Source organism: Rhipicephalus microplus, chromosome X, assembly GCF_043290135.1.
Source record: "Rhipicephalus microplus isolate Deutch F79 chromosome X, USDA_Rmic, whole genome shotgun sequence".
NCBI classification, from domain to species: domain Eukaryota; kingdom Metazoa; phylum Arthropoda; class Arachnida; order Ixodida; family Ixodidae; genus Rhipicephalus; species Rhipicephalus microplus.
In genome coordinates this window covers 18387349-18410441 of record NC_134710.1, presented here as the reverse complement: position 1 = coordinate 18410441, position 23093 = coordinate 18387349, and the positions used below count along the sequence as shown (strand labels likewise).

Here is a 23093-nt window from a genome sequence, read left to right as displayed (position 1 = left end):
GCTCCCTACAATTTGTTCCTCCATGCCTGTGGCTTTGTGTGTTCTGGTTATGTTGGCTATTAGTGCAGCCAGCCAGCTCGCGCATGCTCTTGCACACATTGTGACATCGCTGTTTTGTGTTGTCAGCTGCGTTTACCTTACTACCAGAACTGGTTCTGCCATACGTGGAGAGTATGAGGGGGCTGGGGGGCTTGGACTCCCTCCGGGCTGCATCGTGGGGGCAAAGCCACCCCCTGGAACTGGTCTGGCATATTTTTAAGAGTTTGACTAAGGCTTTCATCGACTTCCAACGGACTGTTCACCACCCTGTCCTGCAACTACTTCACAGGCGACTGTTTAGGCCAGTCCCTTTTCCTTTCAGGTTTTTAGAAGTCATATCATGAGACAATGACAAATAGGGAGTGTGGCGCTGTGGTTGCATTGAGAACAAAGTGACAGGATGACAAAAACTGCGCAATTCACACAGCTCTTGCGCAAACTAAGTACGGGATGTACATGTACACATCAAGCAAATGAAAGTTTCATGTAACAGACATTTCTTTCCTATATTCATAATACTTTGTATAAGTATTTTTCTCTCTCTCAGTCTCTCTCTCGATGTGTATGTACACTCATGCGTGCACACACACACACACACACACACATATATATATATATATATATATATATATATATATATATATATATATATAGAGAGAGAGAGAGAGAGAGAGAGAAAGAGAGAGAGAGAGAGAGAGGCTGAAGTGTGGAAGATAAAGCCCCCTCCCCATCCGAATATATAAAAAAAATTCTGCCTATGGCTCGTGCCCAGCTCAGTGCTCTTTGAAACTGAAACTGCAATTAGGTGCATTGAAAATGCCTCTAAATGAATGACCATCATGCACTCATGCAAATGAGGTTTCCAGCCATGATAAGTGGGTCATAAGCTACCTGTTTCAACAAAAAAAAAAGGGTGGAAAACTTTTGTGTCAGTGCTCCTTTAATGGGGCAACAGAAAATATGTTACAGCTACTAAATTAAGTCACTCACCCCATGTCAGGGTCAACAGCCATCGAAGTGGGTCTTTCTAAGTTGGATGACAGCAGAGTCTTTCTGTATCGACCATCAATTAGGCTGACAAAAATTCTTCCCTTGGGACGGGTGCTTGACAGATCTGCATCCATCCAGTAAATCGTCCTGCAAAGCACAGCAAATTTGTCCAAAGCTTGTCCTGTTGCATCAAGGGCTCCTCTACTTACCTTCCAACCCAGTCAACTGCTATAGCATTTGGTTTTGTGAGGCCCTTCAGCTCCAGATTCTGTGGGAACCCAATGCCAGCACTGACGTCCGTCAAGTTTGGCAGGAATGCTCTTTTAATTGTTTTTTCATAGGAGTCTGTCCAGTACAGCATCTCTGTAAAAATTAAAAAAAAATTTATTTGTTGAAAGAACATGGTATTGTTATTTGATATAAGACAGCAGTTAATAGTATGGGGTGATTTTTTAATACTAACTACATTAATTCAGCCATATCAACTACCAAACTGGCATCACTGAAAGGTCATTTCCACATTTCTCCCCACCGCGATAGAAGCAACATAAAAGCCATAAAGAATTATTGATATCCAGTAGTCTATTACAGCAGCAATAATTTTGTATAGAGCAAAAATACGGCAGCAGTGATAAGGTTTCATTTCATTTTCATTTAATTACCAGAACTTCCCTGCCAGCTGAGAAATGTCTGAATACAAAAAGCTTCAGTTTGATGGCTAGAAGACATCACATTGTTAGAGCATAAAATACAAAATTATGAGCAGAAATTGGAGGACAAAAATTAAGCATTGTGCAAGAAGTTTTGAAGTGGCATAAACTAGCATGTAACAGTAAATAAAGAAATGGTAATTACAGTCATCTTCTTGAACCAGTGTTAGAACATGTGTTTTGTTTATATTGGAAAAGAAAGTGACATCATCTACTCTTTGCCATGAATGCAACTGAAACATGAAATGTGTATCACGATTACATAAGACTGTTATGGTGCCCATAAAATGACAAACTAAACAAGTCTGCACCATAGCACAAAAAAAAACACTACATAATGTTTCTATTCAACAAAAATAAAATAAGCTGTAACAAGTGTTATTTCGAATTTGCAAATTTCTTAAATTTTTATATTAGGCAGAACTTCATAAACTGGTTAACATTATTATAAATAATGCACAGTGTTATTTCAATCTTGTATAGCATAGCACATTCTTGTCAAGGGTACTCTATAAGCATGCCTTCTAAAGTTACACATGCCACATTTGCTAAAAGTAATGAAAGTTTAAAAATGTATATATTTTCCATTAACCTACAATAACAAACACAAATGGCTTTGAAAAGTAAGTATTACCTGTACAAAGAGCTAAAAGATAAATATTGCGGGTGCCCAATATGTCCTTCAAATAGGCAAATGACAAATTAGTATTTGATTGCTTATATCTTTTCGTCCTTATACTTAAAGTGGAGTAACATACTGTCGCCAATGCACTTGCTGAACATCACCTTAACACAGGACACAGCATTGATTGGAATTCTGCAAATGTCACAGATGCAGAAAAATTTATGTCTTCACACCTTTTTTTTTTTGGAATTATTCATCCAGTCGATACCTCATAGTACTCTTCATGAGACACGTGGAAATCTACTCAATACTTACACCATATCATTGCGCCATTTACTACGCATATAAACGCACGGCCCAACTTCTTTCCCTTCCAAGTGAACAAAAGACCCGTAGGGCTTTCGAAACATAAATTCTTTTTTGTTGCAACTTCGGCGAGTGTTAGTCAATTCGCAAAAAAAAATAATCGAAAAAAGAACTTGTTGTGAACCTATTTTTTAAAGACAATAGTCTTTCTTGGGGACCTTCGACGGAAAACTTTTGGTCTGTCTGTCTGTACATTTGTCTGTCCGTCCTAACGATACCTCAAACGGCACCAAACCCAATTCGCAGTGCCCACCAATATTGCTCAAGATTTAGCATTCATAGTTGTGTGATTGTCAATTAAAAAGCAATTCTTGTGCATACCTGTGGTGCCATAAACACACTTCAAAGTTTTGTATGTCTGCCTTTATCCTAGAAGAAGCACACACAAGTAACTCTAAGGAATGTAGCATTTATTGCGTTGACAGTGCAACGCGATGCTCAAAAAGGTATTTCCAACGCTTTGCTACGACGTCACGGTGGTGGCACCTGCCCGTCGCTTTGCATTCTACACCTTATCACCTCCGAGACTGCCGCGCATCTTTCTCCGCAAGCTGCAACCCTTCGTTTTCGAAGATAAATGCCAGATGGCGCTTGTGTCTAACGTGCCTCGATGCGCTCGTTCGCCTCCGCTACACGCTCGAGGCACTCTAACACAGCGCCTGCAGAATACCATTCACCGATTTTCTTGCGCAGAACATCAAATAAACCTTTTGTTCACTCTCTCCAGATGCAAGACTATCGTCTTTCGACTATATTTGCGGTGTAACATGCAGATTTGGACCCAATTTTTTTAATCATGAAAATACCAGATTAGTGAGCAGGTATGAACATTGAGCTTGTGCACTTGGATCTCATGCTAACTTGGTAATTATTTGAAACATCAAGGAACCAGAAAACCATGTTCCAGGGAACAGCTGTTTCATTAACTCATTTTCTAACAGCGTGGCCAGACAATACCTGAAGAAAGAAGCTTAGACAAAAAAAGCGATCACTGTCTAGCATCCCAGCCTTGCATTTATCAGCACACTGATGGCAGTGTGGATGCGAGGTAAAATTTGAGGACGCAACAGTTCTGTCTAAGGAAAGGAAGCTATTAGGTCGCATGATTATCAAAGTGTTCAAAATCAGGAGGAAGTGGGAGGGGTGCATTAGCCACCCACCAATTACTCTGACAAAAAGTATGCATATTCTACTCTACGTGTACATAATCACCACAGTCTAGCGAATTTTTTCCCATGTGCACATGTGTTCTCATGCACATTATGTTTCTTTCATGTTTATTTTTAGCCTTTCATGAGCCATTTTGATAGCTTCTTAGCTGTTTCATTGATAACGTGCCTATTTTCATGAATTTTAATCATTCTTTCGTTAGCCTTTACAGGAACATGCCATATAGGCTGAGACTCTTAAAAAGAATGGTTAATCTTTCAATAAAACTGCACTTCTTTGCTTAAACTGCTTTCTTCCTGTATCTTCTCCCCATATAGTATAACATAATGAAAGTTTACCAATTACGTCCAACTTTCCACTCTACTTATTCATTTACTCAGAAAGATGCACAGAGGTAGAAGTGCAGCACTCTCTGCCATACACCCTCTTATTGTTCTCGGGTATGCTTAGCACTAACTATTTAGCACACCAGCTAGTTGTTCCGTTAGTATGGGGTGTTGCCGAATGATGTTTGATGGACTAGGCTTGAGTAGTTTTGATTCGAGGATGCACTGATGACCAAAATAATACATGTACTTGTTGAGCTAGAGTCTATCCCTAATTATTAAAATGGCATTCTGAATAGAAGATGGGTATTAAGGATATTTTTATATTGCTCTTTTAGGAAAAAAATCAGAGCATACTTCAGTGATTCCAGTCAAAGACAGTTATTTACAGCTTTCTAGCACTATTCACATACAAAAGAAACATATTTAATGACTGTTCCGTTAAGCCAGTTTCCATTTACTGAGATACACTGTAGTTTCTTTTGTGAGAAAATGCTCAAGAATGTGTTTTTCACTTACTCTAGCTTTGCTCTAGAAAACAGTGATTACCAGAAATTTATTTGGTTTACGTGCCCATGAAAAAAAATATTTTGTTTCATTGATGTAAAGTTTGAGTTCTCACTTAACCAAGTAGACAGTAGTTTAAAAAAAATATAAACACAATTTCTGATGTAATAATGACATAATATATTTTGAAAAATAGCATTGTATGAAAAAAATATTACCTAAAAAATTATCAATTTTGGTACATTTTTTGGACATTAAACTGGCAGTTAAAAAGTTGAAACTGCCATTTCTTGAAGCCTTTTTTTTGTGTGTGGATGCAACAAAAGTGCATTTATTCTCCTTGAACTATTTTGTCTTTAGGGCCACTTTTTCCGCAGCCTTTCTATACCGATGTATAGAAAGGTGTGTTCATTCATGTTTTGTGCAAGTATGTACATATATAAGTGACACGTGCAGGTCTTCCTAAATAGCCTGGTAAGTTTTTTTGGTGCATGAATTACTAAAAGCTATACTTGCATTCCTTGAATAAGTGCAGTCCTATTGTTAAGGGTTTAAATGCAACAGACACCTAAATAATGCTGGCTTTTACTATGCTGTAGCAAGCTATAGAATTGAACTCATATTGTGCTTACATACTTCTGCCAGACACACAAAATATATTGTAGATGAGAGCTCATAGAAGCAACAAGATTCAATCATCTGGCATTATATTTTAGCATATAGTACATTTAATTTCTACCCCAGGTCTTATACTGTAGAGAATGAATGTTGATGAGTGGCCACATTTAGTGAGAGTCATCCTGATCATAGACATGGGGGCATCGAAAACTTGGGAAACAGCAAACATTGAGACCACGTAGCTGGGTGCCAAACGTCTCCTCTACATGCTGAATGAACAATCCTTTAGCACCCCTATAACAGTGGCACTAAAGTACAACAGCCATTAGAAAATGATTCATAAACACACATCCATGTAAAAACAGAATTTTCAAAATAAGTTGCAGTAGGTGCTGTAACGTTTGCAATGCTGTGTTTTCGAGCGATAAGCACATTGTTAAATGCAAACTGGGCGAAGTCACTATATGCAACTTACGGTCACGAGGATCATAGTCCAGTGCCTGAACCCTGCTCTCTCCGCTGATAACAGCACTCTGAAGTTCATTCTTCAGGTCGAGCATTCTGATGTCAGGTCCATTGGTATAAAGAACAATAGGAGCAGGTCCTAAAGACAATAATAAATAATATATGTGCATGAAGGCTTTAACATAGCATAATACATAAATTATGCAAACTGTTAGGGTATGTCTTCATACCTTTTGCATGGCAATGAGACTTGAACATTTCATAGCCTTCTTTGCAACGGCAGCCATAGTCTCCCATTAGGTTTTCACATATTTGTGAACAGTTGTGACCAAATGTGGCACACTCGTTGATATCTTCAATAAAGAAAAGATAGAGATTATGCAATACATAAGAACAATGACGTGAATAAAAAAGACCTTTTTTTGTTTTTTTTAGCGATAAGCAAAAAAGTAAAAAAAAAACCCTTTAGCATCAAAATAAACAAATAATTCTAGTTCAATAAAAAAGTTGAATGACGCTATCATCAAACCCTCACTAATATGTTGGTACACTAAGTCTCACAGAAAAAGAAAATTAAAAAGTGCCTTTCACTTGCTATGCAGATTCATAGCATTTTTTGCTACAGACTCACAAATTCTCAGAAACAAAACCTTTAACACACCTTCACAACGTTTAGGATCGTCATCTTTTATCTTGTAGCCACTAGCACAGGTGCATATGTAGCCATTGGAATCGCCCAAGGTTGTGCAGTTATGTTCACATCCTCCTCGTGTAGCAGCATCACATGTGCCTTCATCTGAAGCAATAAGGGGTAACAGAATGCACAAGCACATTTACAGATCAGCGAGGCTTTTAGGAACAACCTTTATAGGCCTATGCACAATATCATGGTACCTGTAGCAATTCATAATTTTTGAATAAAAGGCAGGGCTAATTATTGGATGCATATCGGATGCCACTTAAATCACAGTGAGTAAGAGAAAATAGGAATCACTATTGCACATTATGCTTTTATACGTAACAACACGAAACATGACAAGTTGGAGCAAAAACAGAATCGTATGTCATTCTCTCTTCACATGCAAAAAAGGAGAATATGCAGATGGAAAGATGAGTGTCATGCATGTATACCAGGTTTTTTGGAAACTGAAATAAACCATCAACAAGCATGACATGTGTGTTGTGTTCTTGACTTTGCTGAAGTGAAGAGTAATGCATAGTACTATAAACCTGAACCAGGTTGAATGTGAGAAGAAACTGTCCTTCATGTATAAACATTTATGCAACCTTCTGGCTGTGAACATCTTGCTACTACCTCAAATAGCTTTTACACGAGCTTATTCTCATTTTTTAAAGCAGACAGTAGTCACTAGAAAAAGAAAAAAAAAACAAGAACAAGAGCATAAGAAAAGTATGTGACGTTTTGAAATTTAAAAAATGAGTTAAATGCAAGTAGAGATGAAAGTTGGGCTAGTTGGTTAGCAGTAATTTTATAGGCCTATTACCGCCACTAGGATGCCTCTTGTGCCACTAGGATACGCGAACAAAATATCCGTCTTCCCTCGTCTTCTGTCTATGTATTGTAGCATGGTTGATAGGCCTTTAAATAAATGAAAGTAGTCCATTGAATTTATAAGAATTTCCCTCTCCACACAGATTATGACATTTTATTTTATGGATTAATTTCACCTCTGAAAGTAGAGGGAGAGTATATGCAGTTGCCTTTGTTTTGTGCTGTGGCATGGTTTGTGTTCGTCACAATTCGCAAATTACTGGCAACAACTATCATGACGCAAAACACGAGTGAAAAATGTGTTAAAGACATCTGAAAAAATAAGCACTAAAAACTGACGAGCACAAAAGGAAGACAGGCACTAGTACAGACAATATTACAGGCTTTAGGATAATCCTTTTAACCACACATATTAAGCTTGTTCTCTCGTTGGGCACATCTGTGAAAAATTACTCACGGCAACCACGTTCATCTGACAGGTCACCACAGTCATCTTTCCGGTTGCAGACTTCAACTCTGGGTATGCACTTTCCATTAGTGCACTTGAACTCTGTCGCAAGGCAGGGAAGCGGTGTTAGCTTTCCACACAACTGGTGATTGTTCTCATCACTGCCATCTCCACAGTCATCATTGCCATTGCAGAGCTGCCATAAGGGGATGCACTTGTTGTTCTGGCACTGGAACTTGCGTGTCACATCACACTTGTGGTCCTCTGCATGATGAAGTGAAATAACCAGAAGAAAAGAAAATGCTTGCCATGATTTTTGCGAATATGAAAATAAGTGACAATAGAAATTTATGGTAACACAATAAAACAAGGTTGCCTATAAGCATTGTCACTTTGCACCTGCCCTTAAAAGATAAAATATTGCTTAATTAAGAAAGCAGACATTATGCCAAAAGTTCACATGGTGGTCAATAAAGTAAATAACACGATTCCTCTTGTGCAATACATTAACAGAAACTTGTGCGACCATATGAAATAACAGTCATCTCACTGTGGATGGCTCGATCACACAACAAACTTATTTTGGCAAGAGGAATTACTAAGTGTTCATCTTTATGTAATCTGAAACTGGCTACATACATAAACAAAAGACTCTTGTTAAATGGAACCTGAAGGGACCAGGAAAAACGTGTTCAGTTTAACTAGAGTTTCGTTCACTGAGAGATGAATATGACACAAGAATTCAAGAAAGAAGCCAATCATGTTAGATGAAGTTGTTCCATTTATGAGATTTCCAGTTACTGAAAGCCTGCCGTACACTGAAATACAGAAAAATGAGTGCATTTGTAGATGTGCCTTTACTTAAAGGCACAAAGTATAACCTAAGACGCATGGCCATTTTCGAGCACTTCTTTGTAGGACTAAATCCAAAGATAAACAATGTAAGTATTTAATACCCAGTTTTTACAAACAACATTTGGCTATTATACAATGCAAATCAAGCAACAAAAATGTCAAAACTCATTTGTTTTCATGCACGTCTGAATGGAATACATTTTTCACACATGTACTATGCCGTTTGAGGTAAGTTTTCATATGTCCTACAGATTATAATTATACACTGTCTAGTTCCTGAACAGATTTCATTTTGTACAGTGCATTTGCTATTTATTGTATCATTTCTTTGAAATGCTCACACTACTAGTGAACAATGCACTGCCGATAGGGCTATTACCAGGCAGTCTTTAAAACCTGTAATGTGTTGGCCACACAGAAAATTTAAAAAAAAAATATGACAGTAGTATGTCAGCAGATGCAAAGCAGCCAAAACATAACACGTGAACAGTAGATCAAAGAAGAAAACGATTGCATGGCCGGCCGGCAAAAGTAAAAAACAAATGGTTAAATTATCGAAACTGAAAATTGGGCCAGTTGCTGCCGATTCATGTCTTTTTTGCGCAACGCACACATGAAAAAGAAAGAAATAGGCACCATTGCGCCCGTGATTTCCCTTTCTGGTCGGTGTGTGCGTAATGCAAGAAAGTCGTGAAATTAATAAAATGAGCAACTAGTATTAAAGCACACACCGTGTTATCTAATGTAATAAACTGAACATAATGTAACGTATTGAAAAACAAACATACTGCATATTGAATCAGCCTCATCCGAGAAGTCGCCACAGTCATCATCACCATCACACATAAAGTCAGGCCTGATACACACCTGCGAAAGGAAATTTGGCATGTTGGCATCCCTTGTTTAGTGTAGTGCATACATATTTATAATAAACGCAAAAGTAAGAAGGTGGTTTGAGTGAGACTCTGTGATAATTTTCCTATTCTATATACAAAGAGCTAGAGACTGGTGTGTTCAACAACTACAAAATAAAATAAGTGCGTTACTTAAAGAAAAAAAATGCCATTCATCACATGATGTGACGTGCCTACACTGTATAAAGAAATTGCAAACCAGCACAGAGTTCTTGCTTTTACTCGTAACAACGTGCACACTGCCTTCCATATACAATCCTTTTTTCTAATAATCCTTTTAGAAGTTTTTAAAGAATATTTTAGAATTCATGATGATGATATATGGGGTTTAACGTCCCAAAACCGCCATATAATTAAGAGAGACACCGCAGTGGAGGTCTCCGGAAATTTCAACTCCTTGGGGTTCTTTAATGTGCACCCAAATCTGAGCATATGGGCCTACAGCATTTACGCCTCCAGCGAAAATGCAGCTGCCGCAGCCAGGATTAGATTGATTGATATGTAGAGTTTAACGTCCCGAAACCGCCATTTGATTATGAGAGACGCTGTAGTGGAGGGCTCCCGGAATTTCGACCACCTGGGGTTCTTTAACGTGCACCAAAATCTGAGCACACGGGCCTACAACATTTAGCCAGGAATCGATCCCGCAACCTGCGGGTCAGCAGCCAAGTATCTTAGACACTAGACCACAGCAGCAGGGCAAATATTTTAGTTACCATAATGCATTATCAGCTGACATACTTTGAGATTAAAAATATAGTGTACAATTCCTCATCATACCAACTACTATTTTTATAAATTATAAGCTACCTACCTCACTTCATGACTACAGCTGCCAAGAACAATACCTGCTACTTTTGAACCTTAACGATATGTTTGTCATATGACATTCTAAGCTTACTAATGACTATATGTGAAAAAACTTGATATTTCATCAAACCAAAAATGATCTGGCAGCGATAGAAAATTTTAGTGTTGCACTTCAACTCCTCAGACGTTGTTATAACTCTACACATGAGTGTATAGATAGACATGGTTGGGATACGAGCTAATGTGCCACAGTTTTTGGAACCCTATAAAAGCATGACGATAGTTATAGCGCGAGAACAAAACGACGACACAGAGACAAGAAGGACACGAAAGACACGAGCGCTCGTGTTTTTCGTGTGCTTCTTGTCTCTGTCGTCGTTTTGTTCTCGCGCTATAACAATCGTCATGCCATACCAACTAGCCCAAGCTGCAACACTCCTATAAAAGCATTAACACACAATGTGTAAGCATTCACACATTGTGTCAAGTCATTGTGCTGGTGCTTCCACACTGTCATAAAAAACATGGCACTGAAATTAATAAGAGATAACTTTCAGATCATGAGCCTTGATATTGTTATGCTGTTTTCCATATGTGTATCATGATTAGGATAAAAGGTATCTTCTGTGACCAACATTTCTTGCCATTTTTGCTTGCGCCTTGAGGTTGTAGAGAATGACAAGTAAAAATTTCACCAAGACCATAAGAACTGTTTTTAGCAACATTGGTGTTTAGATGACATAGCAGCCGCCTTTAAAGAAAAGCCTACCTACACATTTGCACATGACCACAGACACACGCACACATAGAATGTCAGACAATGGCAGTGAGAAATAATTAAGCTGTGACAATTACTGCTTTGGCCCCTCAGTTTTTTTTTCAAGTCGACAAAGCTCTCTGTGCTCCACCTCACCAATTGGTGGTGCGAAATTGGTGGTGGAAATTTTAAATTCAAAATGTTTGTTCAAGAAGTCACAGTTCAGCACAAGCGTAAGCACTGTCTGCTGCTAATTGTGACAGAAGGAAAACAGGAGAAGAGAGACAGAAGGCAAATAACATACAAAAGTGCTAGTGTATATCATTTCCTTTTGTTTATTATAACCTCAATAAATTAGGTAATAAAATGCCAATTAGCCTGATATTTTTTTTTGCTAGAGCTACAAATGCTGAAGAATTAATAAGCAGCTGAAAGGCTTGCTTGTGGCACAAATTGATTTGTGGGGTTTAACGTTCCAAAACCACCATATGATTATGAGAGACGCCGTAGTGGAGGGCTCCGGAAATTTTGACCACCTGGGGTTCTTTAACGTGCGCCAAAATCTGAGCACACGGGCCTACAACATTTCCGCCTCCATCGGATTGCTTGTGGCACAAAGGACTACTACTCAGCAGAGTCAAATATAGCATCTCCACTTCAGCGGCAGTTAAAAGTAGCCTTTCGGCCTTTTGATTAGTACGGTCAAACTCATAATTACTGAATCTGAAGGGGATCACCACATAAAAAAGTTTCTCTTCTCTCTCTCTCTCTCCTCTATATATATATATATATATATATATATATATATATATATATATATATATATATATATATATATATATAGGTATTTCAATACACACACTGCCTCATAATACGTAGGTTCGATATATCCGGATTTGGGATTTGGCTTTGTAATTGTTAGTGTTGGTAGGAAAGCCTTCATGGGGCAGCAATTAGTACTGGAACGATGCCTTTTTCGATGCCAATGCGCATTATTTTGTTCGTGTTTAGCCATTGTGGTAACTAATCAGAGCAGCTGTTCATCCACATTATCAAGAAAATCAGATAGCCGCGAGTGGAGGATGCAAGAATAGCATAGAATAAGGCAAAAGTCACCGCTCTACCATACCCTGCCTCCATCTCGGCGTTGTCGAATACAATGTGACGGCGGACAGCTGCTGGTGTTAACGTGCTAATGCAGCTGTTTGGTTCGTTCACGAAAGCGGTTATAGGCCTTGTTTGAGTGTGCTTTTCACCATGGCCTCGCTAAGCATGGGTGAGAATCGCGTCTTGGTGCTGCTGGGAAAGAATAGGAAGCAGCGGACACATTTTGAACTTTGAGAATAAACGTTGCTTTCTTTTGCTAGCTCAGATCAGCTACATTTTTTCAATTTCACAACAACGAAATTTTTTCCATGCCTCGTCAGTTTCCTTGTAGCGGGGTTCAACTGTATTCAAGATCATTTAAGTGTGGTCCATGGCTCTAGTGAAACAAGCAGCAGTAACAATATGCAATGCCATATGTTCACTCTGCCCCAATTACGAAAATTGCAAAATCTCAAATTTGATGTAACCAGCATATCTTTCCTTCACGAATGCCTGGGCACATTAAAAAAAGAAAAAGGCTTTTGAAAATATATGCGCAAAAGCAATTGTAATCATCATCCTGACTAATGGTAAAGCTTTATGATGGAACAAGCTAAAGGTTCATGATGGAGATAGGATGGGGTGCTTTCTCTGTCCTGTCTCCTTTCTAAGTCTCCGTGCATATCGCATTTGTTCCATCATGACTAATCCAGTTTGTCCTTTTTATTGACAAAACAATGGATGAACTAGCAATTGTAAGATTAACAGAAATTCAAACTACTGTTATGTGATGAGAGACAGTATTTTATCTGTCACTTCTTTCTGTTTAGTTGTGCCATGCAGTTTGATAGATGAACAGTATAAAGTATTTCAAGTACTACTTTCCTAAAGAAAAGACACCATAAACAGGTTCATTAGATATGAAACTTACAGTGTTGTTACACTGGAACATGTTCTCCTGACAATACAAGCCACCGGGCACTCGTGTTGGACAATTCTGTTCGTCCGAGACATCATGGCAGTCCTTGTTGCCATCACAAACAAGTCTGCTGAGTATGCAATGTCCACTGTTGCACTTGAACTGATTTTCCTGTGAAAAAGCAAGGCCACTATCAACTAATACCAAAAGTAAAACTTACTTGTACCACATTTAAACAGCCAAATACAAACAGGACAAATGCCAACTTTGGATATGTCTAATGTGTATCTGACTTTGCTATTCAAGTCTGGTGTATGTGAATAAAGTTTTCACAATACTTTTGATGAACCAGCCCAATTTCCTTGTCCCCAAGAAATTCATTACCTTGCATGCGTAATTCAAGCAGTCCTTCTCATCACTTCCATCATCGCAATCATTGTCATGGTCACACCGCCATCTTGATGGAATACATTTTTTGTTTGCACACTGGAATTCACTTTCTGAGCAATCTCTGTAGAGTTCAGCTAGAAAATGAGCAAATTAGGGGAATGTCAAAAGAAAATCAAGCTCAGAGTAAAAACACTAACACTTTCGTTTCTCAAAAGAAGTTTATGCTCACCACACATGGTGCTATCCTCATCAGAGTTGTCTCCGCAATCGTCCTCGAAATCGCACCTCCAACGCAAAGGAATACATCTGTTATTTCTACACTTAAAGTCACCAGTTTCATGACATTTTGGACAATATTCAGGGCTTGTCTCATCTGAATTGTCTCGGCAGTCATCTTTACCATCACAGAAAAGCCACGTAGGTATGCACCGGTAGTTGTTCACAGAGGGGCACTTTTGCCAGCCAGTAGTGCAGTTGCGGTTTCCTGCAGAGGCAAGGTGTACAGTTAGGACACTATCCAATGTAGAAGCAGAAATTTGTACATTCACTTGGGCAAACAGCTACTTACGGCATTTGTGTGCTGGCTCATCTGAATTATCACCACAGTCATCATCAAAGTCACAGTACCACAGCTTTGGTATGCATTTTCCATTATTACACTTATACTGCGTGTCTGTATTGCACTCTTGGTGATCTGCAAAAGGTTTTGAAGGTATACAATATGAGCATTTCACTAACTTCACATTATAGTTGAATGCACTTCAGTTACTTTAGGCAAAAACACTTACGGCAAATGGCAGGATCTTCATCTGAACCATCTGTACAGTCATTGTCCCCATCACACTGCCAAGAAACTGGAACACATCGACCGGTGTTCTGGCACTTAAAGTTGTGCTCTCCACAAGGATATCCTAAAGAAAAAAAATGAAGGAAAAAGTAATTTTACCTCAAAAATTAGATGTAACTACAGCTAAACCGTACTAAAATGCTCAAGAACATTGGACTGTCATCTCACCACAAAACTTCTCATCGCTCTGGTCCCCACAGTCATTATGGCCATCGCAAATCTTAATCCTTGGCACACAAGTGGCATTGTTATGGCACTGGAATTGCCCCTTCTTGCAGGAGAAAGCAGCTGAAAATTTTCAGTGAAATTTTACATCATCCCAAGTACTATTGACTCAAATGATCAACCTCTTCAAAATGACAAGGCAAAACAATGATTGCTCAAAACTTAAATGTATAGACACACAGCTTAAACTTACGACATCCCACTTCATCTGAGCCATCTCGACAATCCTTTTCTCCATCACACTTCCAGAATACAGAGATGCAGCGGTCATCAGAGCCACCACATCTAAACTGGCCTTCAGTACAATTGGCAATGCACGTCTTTTCATCTGGCAGCAGCAAAAAGTTGTCTGGGCAAGCACAGCGAAAGCTGCTGGCTCCAGGAGAGATGAGGCACAGGTGTGAACAGCCACCATTGTTCTTGCCACATGGATTGGGATCTTTACAAAGGAAAAAAATAGAAAGATTATGAAAGAAAAGTTACTCTTAAAAGGAACTTGAAGAGGCAGGTGAACTGCTGGGCATCTCAGGATTTTGACCAACTTGTAATTACTGGCAGACTATTTATTATTGTAACAAAAAATTTTTGCCCAAAGGTAGCTTTACAACAGAAGTCATGGGTACAGTAGACCACAGGGTCTCATACTAAAATTGTTGAAGGAGATTTTGGTGGTGTGATCACTTAAGGCTTGTTCACACCGAAGGCGGGGTGGCCAAAGCAGCGAGGTGGCAATGCAGGAAGTGGCAAAAACCTCTTCTCCAGGCGGCGAAAGCGAGAGAAAAATGAGGCGGCAAGGCCGATTGCTCTCGGAGCAATATTTTGCCGCCTACCGAGGCTCGCTGTTTTGCCGCAGCCAATCAGAACGCCACACAGCGGAGGCACGATGGTGGCACGGGTGTACGGTTTGGAGAAGCACTAACACGTCACAGCGGCACGTGCACAAAATTGCGAGATGCCCGCCTCTTCTGCCGCGCGGCCAGACGAAGAAGGCCTGTGGTCTGAACAGGTTCACGCACTCGCCGCCTCGCCGCTTCGGAAATCCCGCTTCGCTGCTTCGCCGCGCCGCCTTCGGTGTGAATGAGGCTTTAGACACAATGGGAATGAATTTGTGTAACCTTTGAGCCTGTGGCCCATGAAATTCTTCTCACTTTGTTTCCTAAGATGGGTTTGTCTTTACCGGCTTAAATTTCAAAACAAGACTAGTATTTTCCTACGGCATAGAACAAAAAAACTGGAGCAACTATGCAATAGTGGTGCGAACACTGAAGAAACAGTAGAGTTGGTCCTCCACCTTATACAATACCATATACAAGACCATGCTGTGCTTCATCCTGTCCTTCCTCCTCACCCTCACTTTCTTTCCCACCGCCTTGTATACTTTGCGCATCCACATAGCTGTAGTATGCTTTGCCTTCTCACCATCACTTTCCTTTTACTCTCTCTTGCTACACTATACTATACAAGGCCACTTTATGCTTTACTCCCCTCTTCCTTTCCCTCCTCTTCATGCTCACATCACTGCTGACCCTCTTGCTATATCATGGGTGTGTTCCAATACTCACCGTAGACGGCTAAATAGAGAGCTAAGTGGACGGTGGCCATCTCAAGTACCATTACAATTATCACGTAGCTAGCAAAACAGACAGCTTCAAGACGACATCGTAGACAAAAACGATGCAGACTACTTTGCTGTCCAAATAAAATGCCAGCTCAGCGAATTGCTCTGATAGCGTGGATCTCACAAAAATGGTCGTCTGCACACAAGTAGACGCTTCTCCAAATGCTGAATATTAGTGACGTTCAGCTTTTCTTAAATTTGAACAAGAAAGGAGCTAACGAAAATAACAGTAACATTTGTTTATCTTAGCTTTCTTTTCTCTACGCGGGATGGCGTCTCATCACGTAGAAGTTGTCCAGACGTGTTTTATTTTTTGGACAACATGGGCTCAATGCTGTCTTCTGAGCTCAGTCTACAATGCTGTCTAGAAATGGAACACAGCCCATACCATAAATTGCCCACACCATAGAGGCTAAGCACTCTAGACTAGGCTGTACTTTCGTTCTCTCAACAAGGCAAAGAGGCAAGACACGGCTGGGCAAGTTTTTTTGAGCATTGCAGGCTGAACCTGAACCCTAAACAGCTGTGCTTTAAAACGAAAAAAAGAGGGGGGGGGAATAAGAAAAGAAAAAAAAAAGCGCTACAAATATACATAAACACTAAGGATCATTGCATTCGTAACACGTTTCGTTGAAGACGATAAACTAACTAAATTGCAAAGATGTTCGAAGCCATAAAAATGACGCTTAGACCCATTCATAGACTACATGTAATTCCCATGCTGGCTGAACGATTGTACCTGCATCTCCATCACACACTAGCACTGTATTTCACTTTGGTAATTTAGTATTCTATCTATTTTTTACATAGAGACACATCAGGCCTCACTAAGAAGGCCCTCAGAAGCCAAGTTTTCTTATTTCTAAAAACAGATTTTTCAGGCTTTATTTTGACAGCTCTCTTCAGTTTTTCAATGTTGTCTATAATTTATATAAAGTGCAACACATATTTTTGATGTAATAATGTATTATTTACAGCAATAATGATGACAGTGTACTTAACCTTCCCTTACTATTATTGGTGTACATATAGAGCTTGCAATTCAATAAACAAGGAAGCAGGGAAGTTTAGCGTTGGATACTCACAAGGCAACTGGCGCAGTGGGTGGTAAACATGAATGTCATAAGGGCGATGTGATGTGTTTCGCAAAACTTGTAGCTTTTCCCCAGTGAACTTGTGGGCCCTGTAAACTCCCTTCATGTTCCAATCTGTCCAGAAAAGCCAGTCGTCAAATACAGTCAGGGCGAAAACATGCGGAACGGTGCGTCCTTGTAGCACTGTATGTCGGTTTTTGCCATCCAAGTCGGAAAACCTGTCAGAAGGAGAGTGCTTCATCAGTATATCTGCAAGATGTTCCACAGAGACAGGAGAAATGAAGCCTGGCCACTCACTCAATGTAATCAAGGTGTGCATCTGCCCAGAAGAGTTTGTCACTGAAGTAATCAATTGTCAGGGCATTTGGCCAGACGAGTTTGTTTTCATACAACACGATGCGAGTAAAGTTTGTTCCATCCAAACCCATGCGCCCAATGAAAGCATGGTGGCCCCAATCAGTAAAGAACAGATACCTGAAAACACAACAATAACATTACAATTCTTTAGCTCCAGTTCACACACAAGGCAGTTGCTCTCTCCCAAAGTTAATGTAAGCAGTAACCTATGTCTGGCTGCATTACAATCAATGCACAAATCACAGATGTACTCAAATACCTTTTCCTCTCTCAGTACAACTGCCCAAGAGAATGTGAAAAAATTGTGCAAATAGAAGCAGTATTATTTAGTTTAACTTAATTAGTGGTGCATATATACTAAATCCTTATATTTTATAGGTGCACTACATTGTATTTACTTTTACAATTACCTTCTGTTAATTTGGCCAAGAAAGTACATGCAAAAATGATTTAGAATATTTAAAAGAAGCACTGATACTTTACTGGCTTTTCAGGCATGCTCAAGTTAAAATATGTTGAATCAACTGGTCTCAAGTTATTGGAATTAAGCAGTTAAATGGTCAAGGCAGCTTGGAAATATACTAAGATGCTTAATAGCCTTCATGTTCATGTTAGACTGTACAAACAACATGATTTAGTTGCCACAGTCTCCAGTGAATGCACCCAATGCATACATATTCATATAGTATCTGAAACAACAACTAAACACTAGGTTTCATACCCAATGCCAGGATGCACAGCAACAGCTCTAGGGTCTGAAATGCCCTTTGGCAATATAGTTTTCCTGCTGGTACCATCCAACTCTGACACATACATTTGCTTGCTTGTTCGATCCAGCCAATACATTTTCCTAAACAAGGAAAAAGGCAACAAAGCATTAGATTTAAGCATTGGATTTGCACAAAAGGTAAAGATCACATGACAGTAAATTTACCTTCCGATCCAGTCAACAGCCAGACCTTCTAGGCCATGAACATCATGTCGTACCAATACTTGTTCTCCAGAGCCATTTGTATAAATTCTCTGAATTGTCTTGTTTCCAACATCAGCAAAGTAAATTCTTCCTTCTCTAATGTCAAAGTCAATGGCTACAACATTGCGCAAATTCATTTTCACCAAGTTATACAAGCTGCCGTCAAGACTAGTGTTTCTCAGGTAGTAGCGATTACTGAAGATCAGCCAGGGCACAATGTCTGGAATGATTAAAGAAACGAAAACTTGTGTCAGGGCTGACAATAATAAAAAAAGTGATCCTCAAACGAAACAGCTAAACCTTACCATCTTTTCGCTTGCATGTGCGGCCATCAAATTCACGATCGTAGTAGGTTTGGTTGCATTTGCAGAAGTAAGAGCCCGGGCTGTTTACACAGTACTGACTGCATACTGAAGGTTTGACTTGACATTCGTTGATATCAGCACAAGCCTTGCCATCCTTGAGCAACTCATAACCCTCATTGCACTCGCAGTAGAAACTAGTTAGTGTGTTGACACATTTGTGTTCACATTGATTAAGCTCCACCTTCGCACATTCATCGACATTGCAGTGTGCAGGTTCATCGGAGCCATCAGAACAGTCCTGCTGCTTGTTGCATACACGTTCGTACGGAATGCACTGTCCACTTTTGCATCGAAACTGTGCCCCCGAGCAAGTTGTCTCTTCTTTCTTGCAGTCTTTTTCTAGTTCATCACTGCCGTCACCACAGTCATCTTCACCATCACAGTGGTAGGACTTACGGATGCATTTCGCATTGCGGCATGTGAATTCTTCAGACGAGCAGTTTCGGAATGCTGAAAGAACAAAGTAATAATTATAACATGACGAGGATAAATATGCTGTGAAAAGTTAAAATGCCAGGCTTTACTCTTTATTTAGCAGCCTTATTCAAGTGCATGTTTATTGAAAACATAATAAGCCTTTCAAGGAACAACCTAAAGCTTACTCATTGAAGCTGGTTCAAAGCAGAACAATGAGCTTAATTTGAAGAACAAGATAAACTAATGGGGCTCACAACATTTTTCTAAGTAGTCATCGAATGATTTCACTATCAGAATTTATTTCCCCATGAATCGATTGCTGCAAAAATGTTCCAAATCCATCTAGTACGAGTCAACTCACAGAAATTTCACTTAAACTTTAGGTGCTTTTTCTATTCTTTTGTCTTGACAAGTGTGCTTAAAGCTGCACAAGAGGGAGGTGGGGCTACACAAAGGGCCAAGAAGCTAGGTTAGTGCCCGTCATGACCATGAGCACTCTCTCTCTCTCTTTTTTTGAACGCATAAGCTCACCTTTACCGAGACCATCAGCACACTAGTATCATCACTTTGTAATTCTAGCCCACTACAAAACATGAGGCCAGCGTGCGATGGCACCCCTTAGCAGTCATGATAACAATGCAGCACAAGAATTCTAACGAATGGCCATGTCCTCCTCTCCGATGATGCAGTAGGGCCCATCAATGACATAATTTGCCGAGAAAAGGCCAACAAGTTTTAGGTGTCTTTGAAACGTAATGGTAAATGGCATGCCCTGCTCAGTGCTGTAATATTTGGCTTTCATGTTCACAGGAGCTTCTACTACCAATCTGCAGTATTTTCTGAGCATGTGCAAAAAGTGTTGCCAGGTCCTTTAAAAGAAGATGCTTGAGAAGTTTACAATGTACATTATGGCAAAAAAACTTTAACATCAAGTGCACCTCCAAAACAAGAAACATCAGCTTCCTAGCAGAGGTTAGAACAGCCAAATTGAATATATTGGATTGTGCTTAAGAAAATCTAAGTTAAGAGATATGTAAAACTTTTTATATTCTTAAGTTGTGCTCTCTTGCACTACCTTTAAAACAGGCCCGAGAATTAATTCTTTCTACAGAATTTTCTGGACTCATTATTCAACATAGAACATGTTTACACAAAAATACATCAATCATAAACAAGTAGAATTATTACTATTGGACACAGCACCATAAAAAAAAAGGCAAGGACAGTCTGTTACAGAAAACACAAGTTGGTCAGTGGCTATGGGCTAGTGGCACAGAAGCCACTTTGCTGCTGAAACTTCCAAAATAAAAGTAAAGGTGGTTGCCTGTGTGGCAAGCTCCAAAATGTGATGATTGCAATTCAGAGTTATCTTTTAAAAGCTACGTAAAATACACAATGGTGTAGAAAGTTTTGGCTGAATCAACATTTTGGTGCTTAATAAGAAAGTACGACAAGGTTACACTGTACATCTAATATAAACCAATCCACTCTATGGATTCCCTTGTAATGTGAATAGGCACTGCGCTGCTACTGATATCAAGCATGCACCACCAAACAACGTATTGCAAAGTCATCATCAAAATAAGAGCCAGAACAATGTTTTGCAACCCACACACATGCAGATCATTCATTACATGTATTACATCAGGACTGATATTGGTGTCACTGTTGAGAAGGTTATACAGCTAACAAGTTGGGGAGCGCTGGGTCCAGCACTTGTCTCGCTTCCTTCTCTTGTGTGTTTTCATTTTGTGTGCTACCCATGATGAATAGGTTCCAACTCCCCCACCTTTCGGTTCTACTACAGTTTACAATGTTCTTATCTGTTTACAATGTCCTTAGTTGTTTACAACATGCTCTATATGCCTACAAAATTGGACGAAGGACTGACCACTTCGTCGTGTCTTGACTTCCTTCATGTGTCTGGGTTTGCGTGCCCCCGTCTCTTTTAGAATTAATTCGTACCAACTAGCCAGCTCCCCAATTCTAAACTGACCAGGTGTATCAAGTCCTTGAAAACACAATGCATTATAGTAATTTGAACTTGTTGCATTCCCCAATACAACTCCAGATTCCTAAATTCCTTTTTGCAGGTCATACAATAAGTTTACTCGTGGGTAGAATACACACCTGAATAAACTAAGATGTGTTTGTCTCATCAAGCTACATAAAAATTTCTGATATAAAAGAAGCACGAGCACTTACTACAATTGCGAGGTTCATCGGAGCCATCCCCACAGTCATTGTCATGATCACACACCCAGTCCTTGTTTATGCAACGTTGGTTTTTGCACTGGTACTGCTTTTCAGGGTCACAAGGCTCTAGTGCCGGACAGTTGTGTGCAGTTGTGTTCTCATCAGCACCATCTACACAGTCAGGGTCACCATCACAAACCCAACGCTTTGGAATGCAAGTAGCACGTCCCCACTGTTTATTCTGAGTGCATTTGAATTCACGTTCGGGATCACATTCACGGGTATCTGTAAAATAGCAAACAAAATTATAAAAGATATACAAGTACAATTTGCTATCTTCTTCAACATTATTCAACACGAGTTAGTAGTGCATTAGTAACAAAAAGCTAACACGAAGTGAATCTAATTGATGTTTTAGCTGTATCCACACACAAACACACACACACACATGCACGCACACAAGCATACACACACACACCTGAGTAAGATATAGCATAACAAACATGCAACAGTGCCGCCAACAACCTTGTTGCAAAGAATGGAGGTCATCATCCTTAGCAAGCAGGCTGCACCGATGACTTCATAAGAATAGCCAAGTCTGGCATTGGAAGTGCGTCCCAAATGGCCAATTTTAATTGCCTAATTTTAAAGTGAGATTTAAAGTACATTTTTCTCAGAGTTTCTAGTTTAATTACAATCACTTTGTTACTTCCAATACCTTATTTTAGCCAGCCTCTGTTTAATGAGGTTTTGCTATATCTATGATAAAATGGCATATATTATTTTGCGCTAAATACAACATGTGCGCTTGCCATTTTTCCTGCTGTATAATCAGAAAAAAAAGACATCATGACTTTCTGAACTGCATATCACATAATTTGGCAAATACTTGAATTTGTTTTCAAAAGCAAGAAATGCATCAATATAAAAGCTATATGCTGCCACAAAAAAGCTAATTTCAAAAAAATAGCTCAGAACTTGAAAGTTAGAGGTGCTGCCCTAACAAAGCAAAGCTTACCGCACTGATGGCGGGCATCTTCATCAGAGTTATCTAGACAGTCATTGTCACCATCACATATGTATATCCTTGGGACACAGTTTCCATTGTCGCAGGTAAACAGGTCCCCAAAACAAGTTCGCTTTTCGCTCTTGCAGTAATCTTCCGGTTCATCAGCACCATCACCACAATCATCATCTCCATCACAGTGCCATGTTGCCGGAATACAACGGTGATTGGGGCACCTGCAGTTGAGATGTGAATGCAACCAAGGTTGTTAAATTACCCAATACAAAACATATTCAGCCCACACAAGCACACATTTACAGACATGCATGCCACCATGGGCCCAAAACACATAAAATTTTGAATATCAGCTGATAACGTTGTGTAATGTGAACCCTGTTGTCACATGCTAGAGTATTACTTGTAGCCAGGCAAAATAGCCTCTAAAATACCATGCTTGCACAAATGCCACTTTCCTGTGTAAGCACAG

General features: G+C 39.5%; 1 protein-coding gene across 1 annotated transcript in view; it reads right to left on the bottom strand.

Annotated features, from left to right (window-relative positions):
- mgl (low-density lipoprotein receptor-related protein megalin) overlaps positions 1 to 23093 on the bottom strand; it is a 246947-nt gene that overhangs the window by 10955 nt on the left and 212899 nt on the right. The window contains exons 51-71 of the mRNA XM_075881883.1: positions 22619 to 22842; positions 21610 to 21885; positions 18928 to 19437; positions 18584 to 18842; positions 18371 to 18499; positions 17590 to 17766; positions 17284 to 17510; positions 14774 to 15019; positions 14524 to 14643; positions 14297 to 14419; positions 14077 to 14202; positions 13738 to 13992; positions 13503 to 13642; positions 13131 to 13289; positions 9421 to 9499; positions 7787 to 8041; positions 6478 to 6612; positions 6047 to 6169; positions 5827 to 5955; positions 1239 to 1392; positions 1030 to 1176 (exon numbers count right to left, since the gene is read on the bottom strand). Of these exons, the coding sequence (XP_075737998.1) occupies positions 1030 to 1176; positions 1239 to 1392; positions 5827 to 5955; positions 6047 to 6169; positions 6478 to 6612; positions 7787 to 8041; positions 9421 to 9499; positions 13131 to 13289; positions 13503 to 13642; positions 13738 to 13992; positions 14077 to 14202; positions 14297 to 14419; positions 14524 to 14643; positions 14774 to 15019; positions 17284 to 17510; positions 17590 to 17766; positions 18371 to 18499; positions 18584 to 18842; positions 18928 to 19437; positions 21610 to 21885; positions 22619 to 22842 (3993 nt within the window). The remainder of the gene's footprint in view (positions 1 to 1029; positions 1177 to 1238; positions 1393 to 5826; positions 5956 to 6046; positions 6170 to 6477; positions 6613 to 7786; positions 8042 to 9420; positions 9500 to 13130; positions 13290 to 13502; positions 13643 to 13737; positions 13993 to 14076; positions 14203 to 14296; positions 14420 to 14523; positions 14644 to 14773; positions 15020 to 17283; positions 17511 to 17589; positions 17767 to 18370; positions 18500 to 18583; positions 18843 to 18927; positions 19438 to 21609; positions 21886 to 22618; positions 22843 to 23093) is intronic.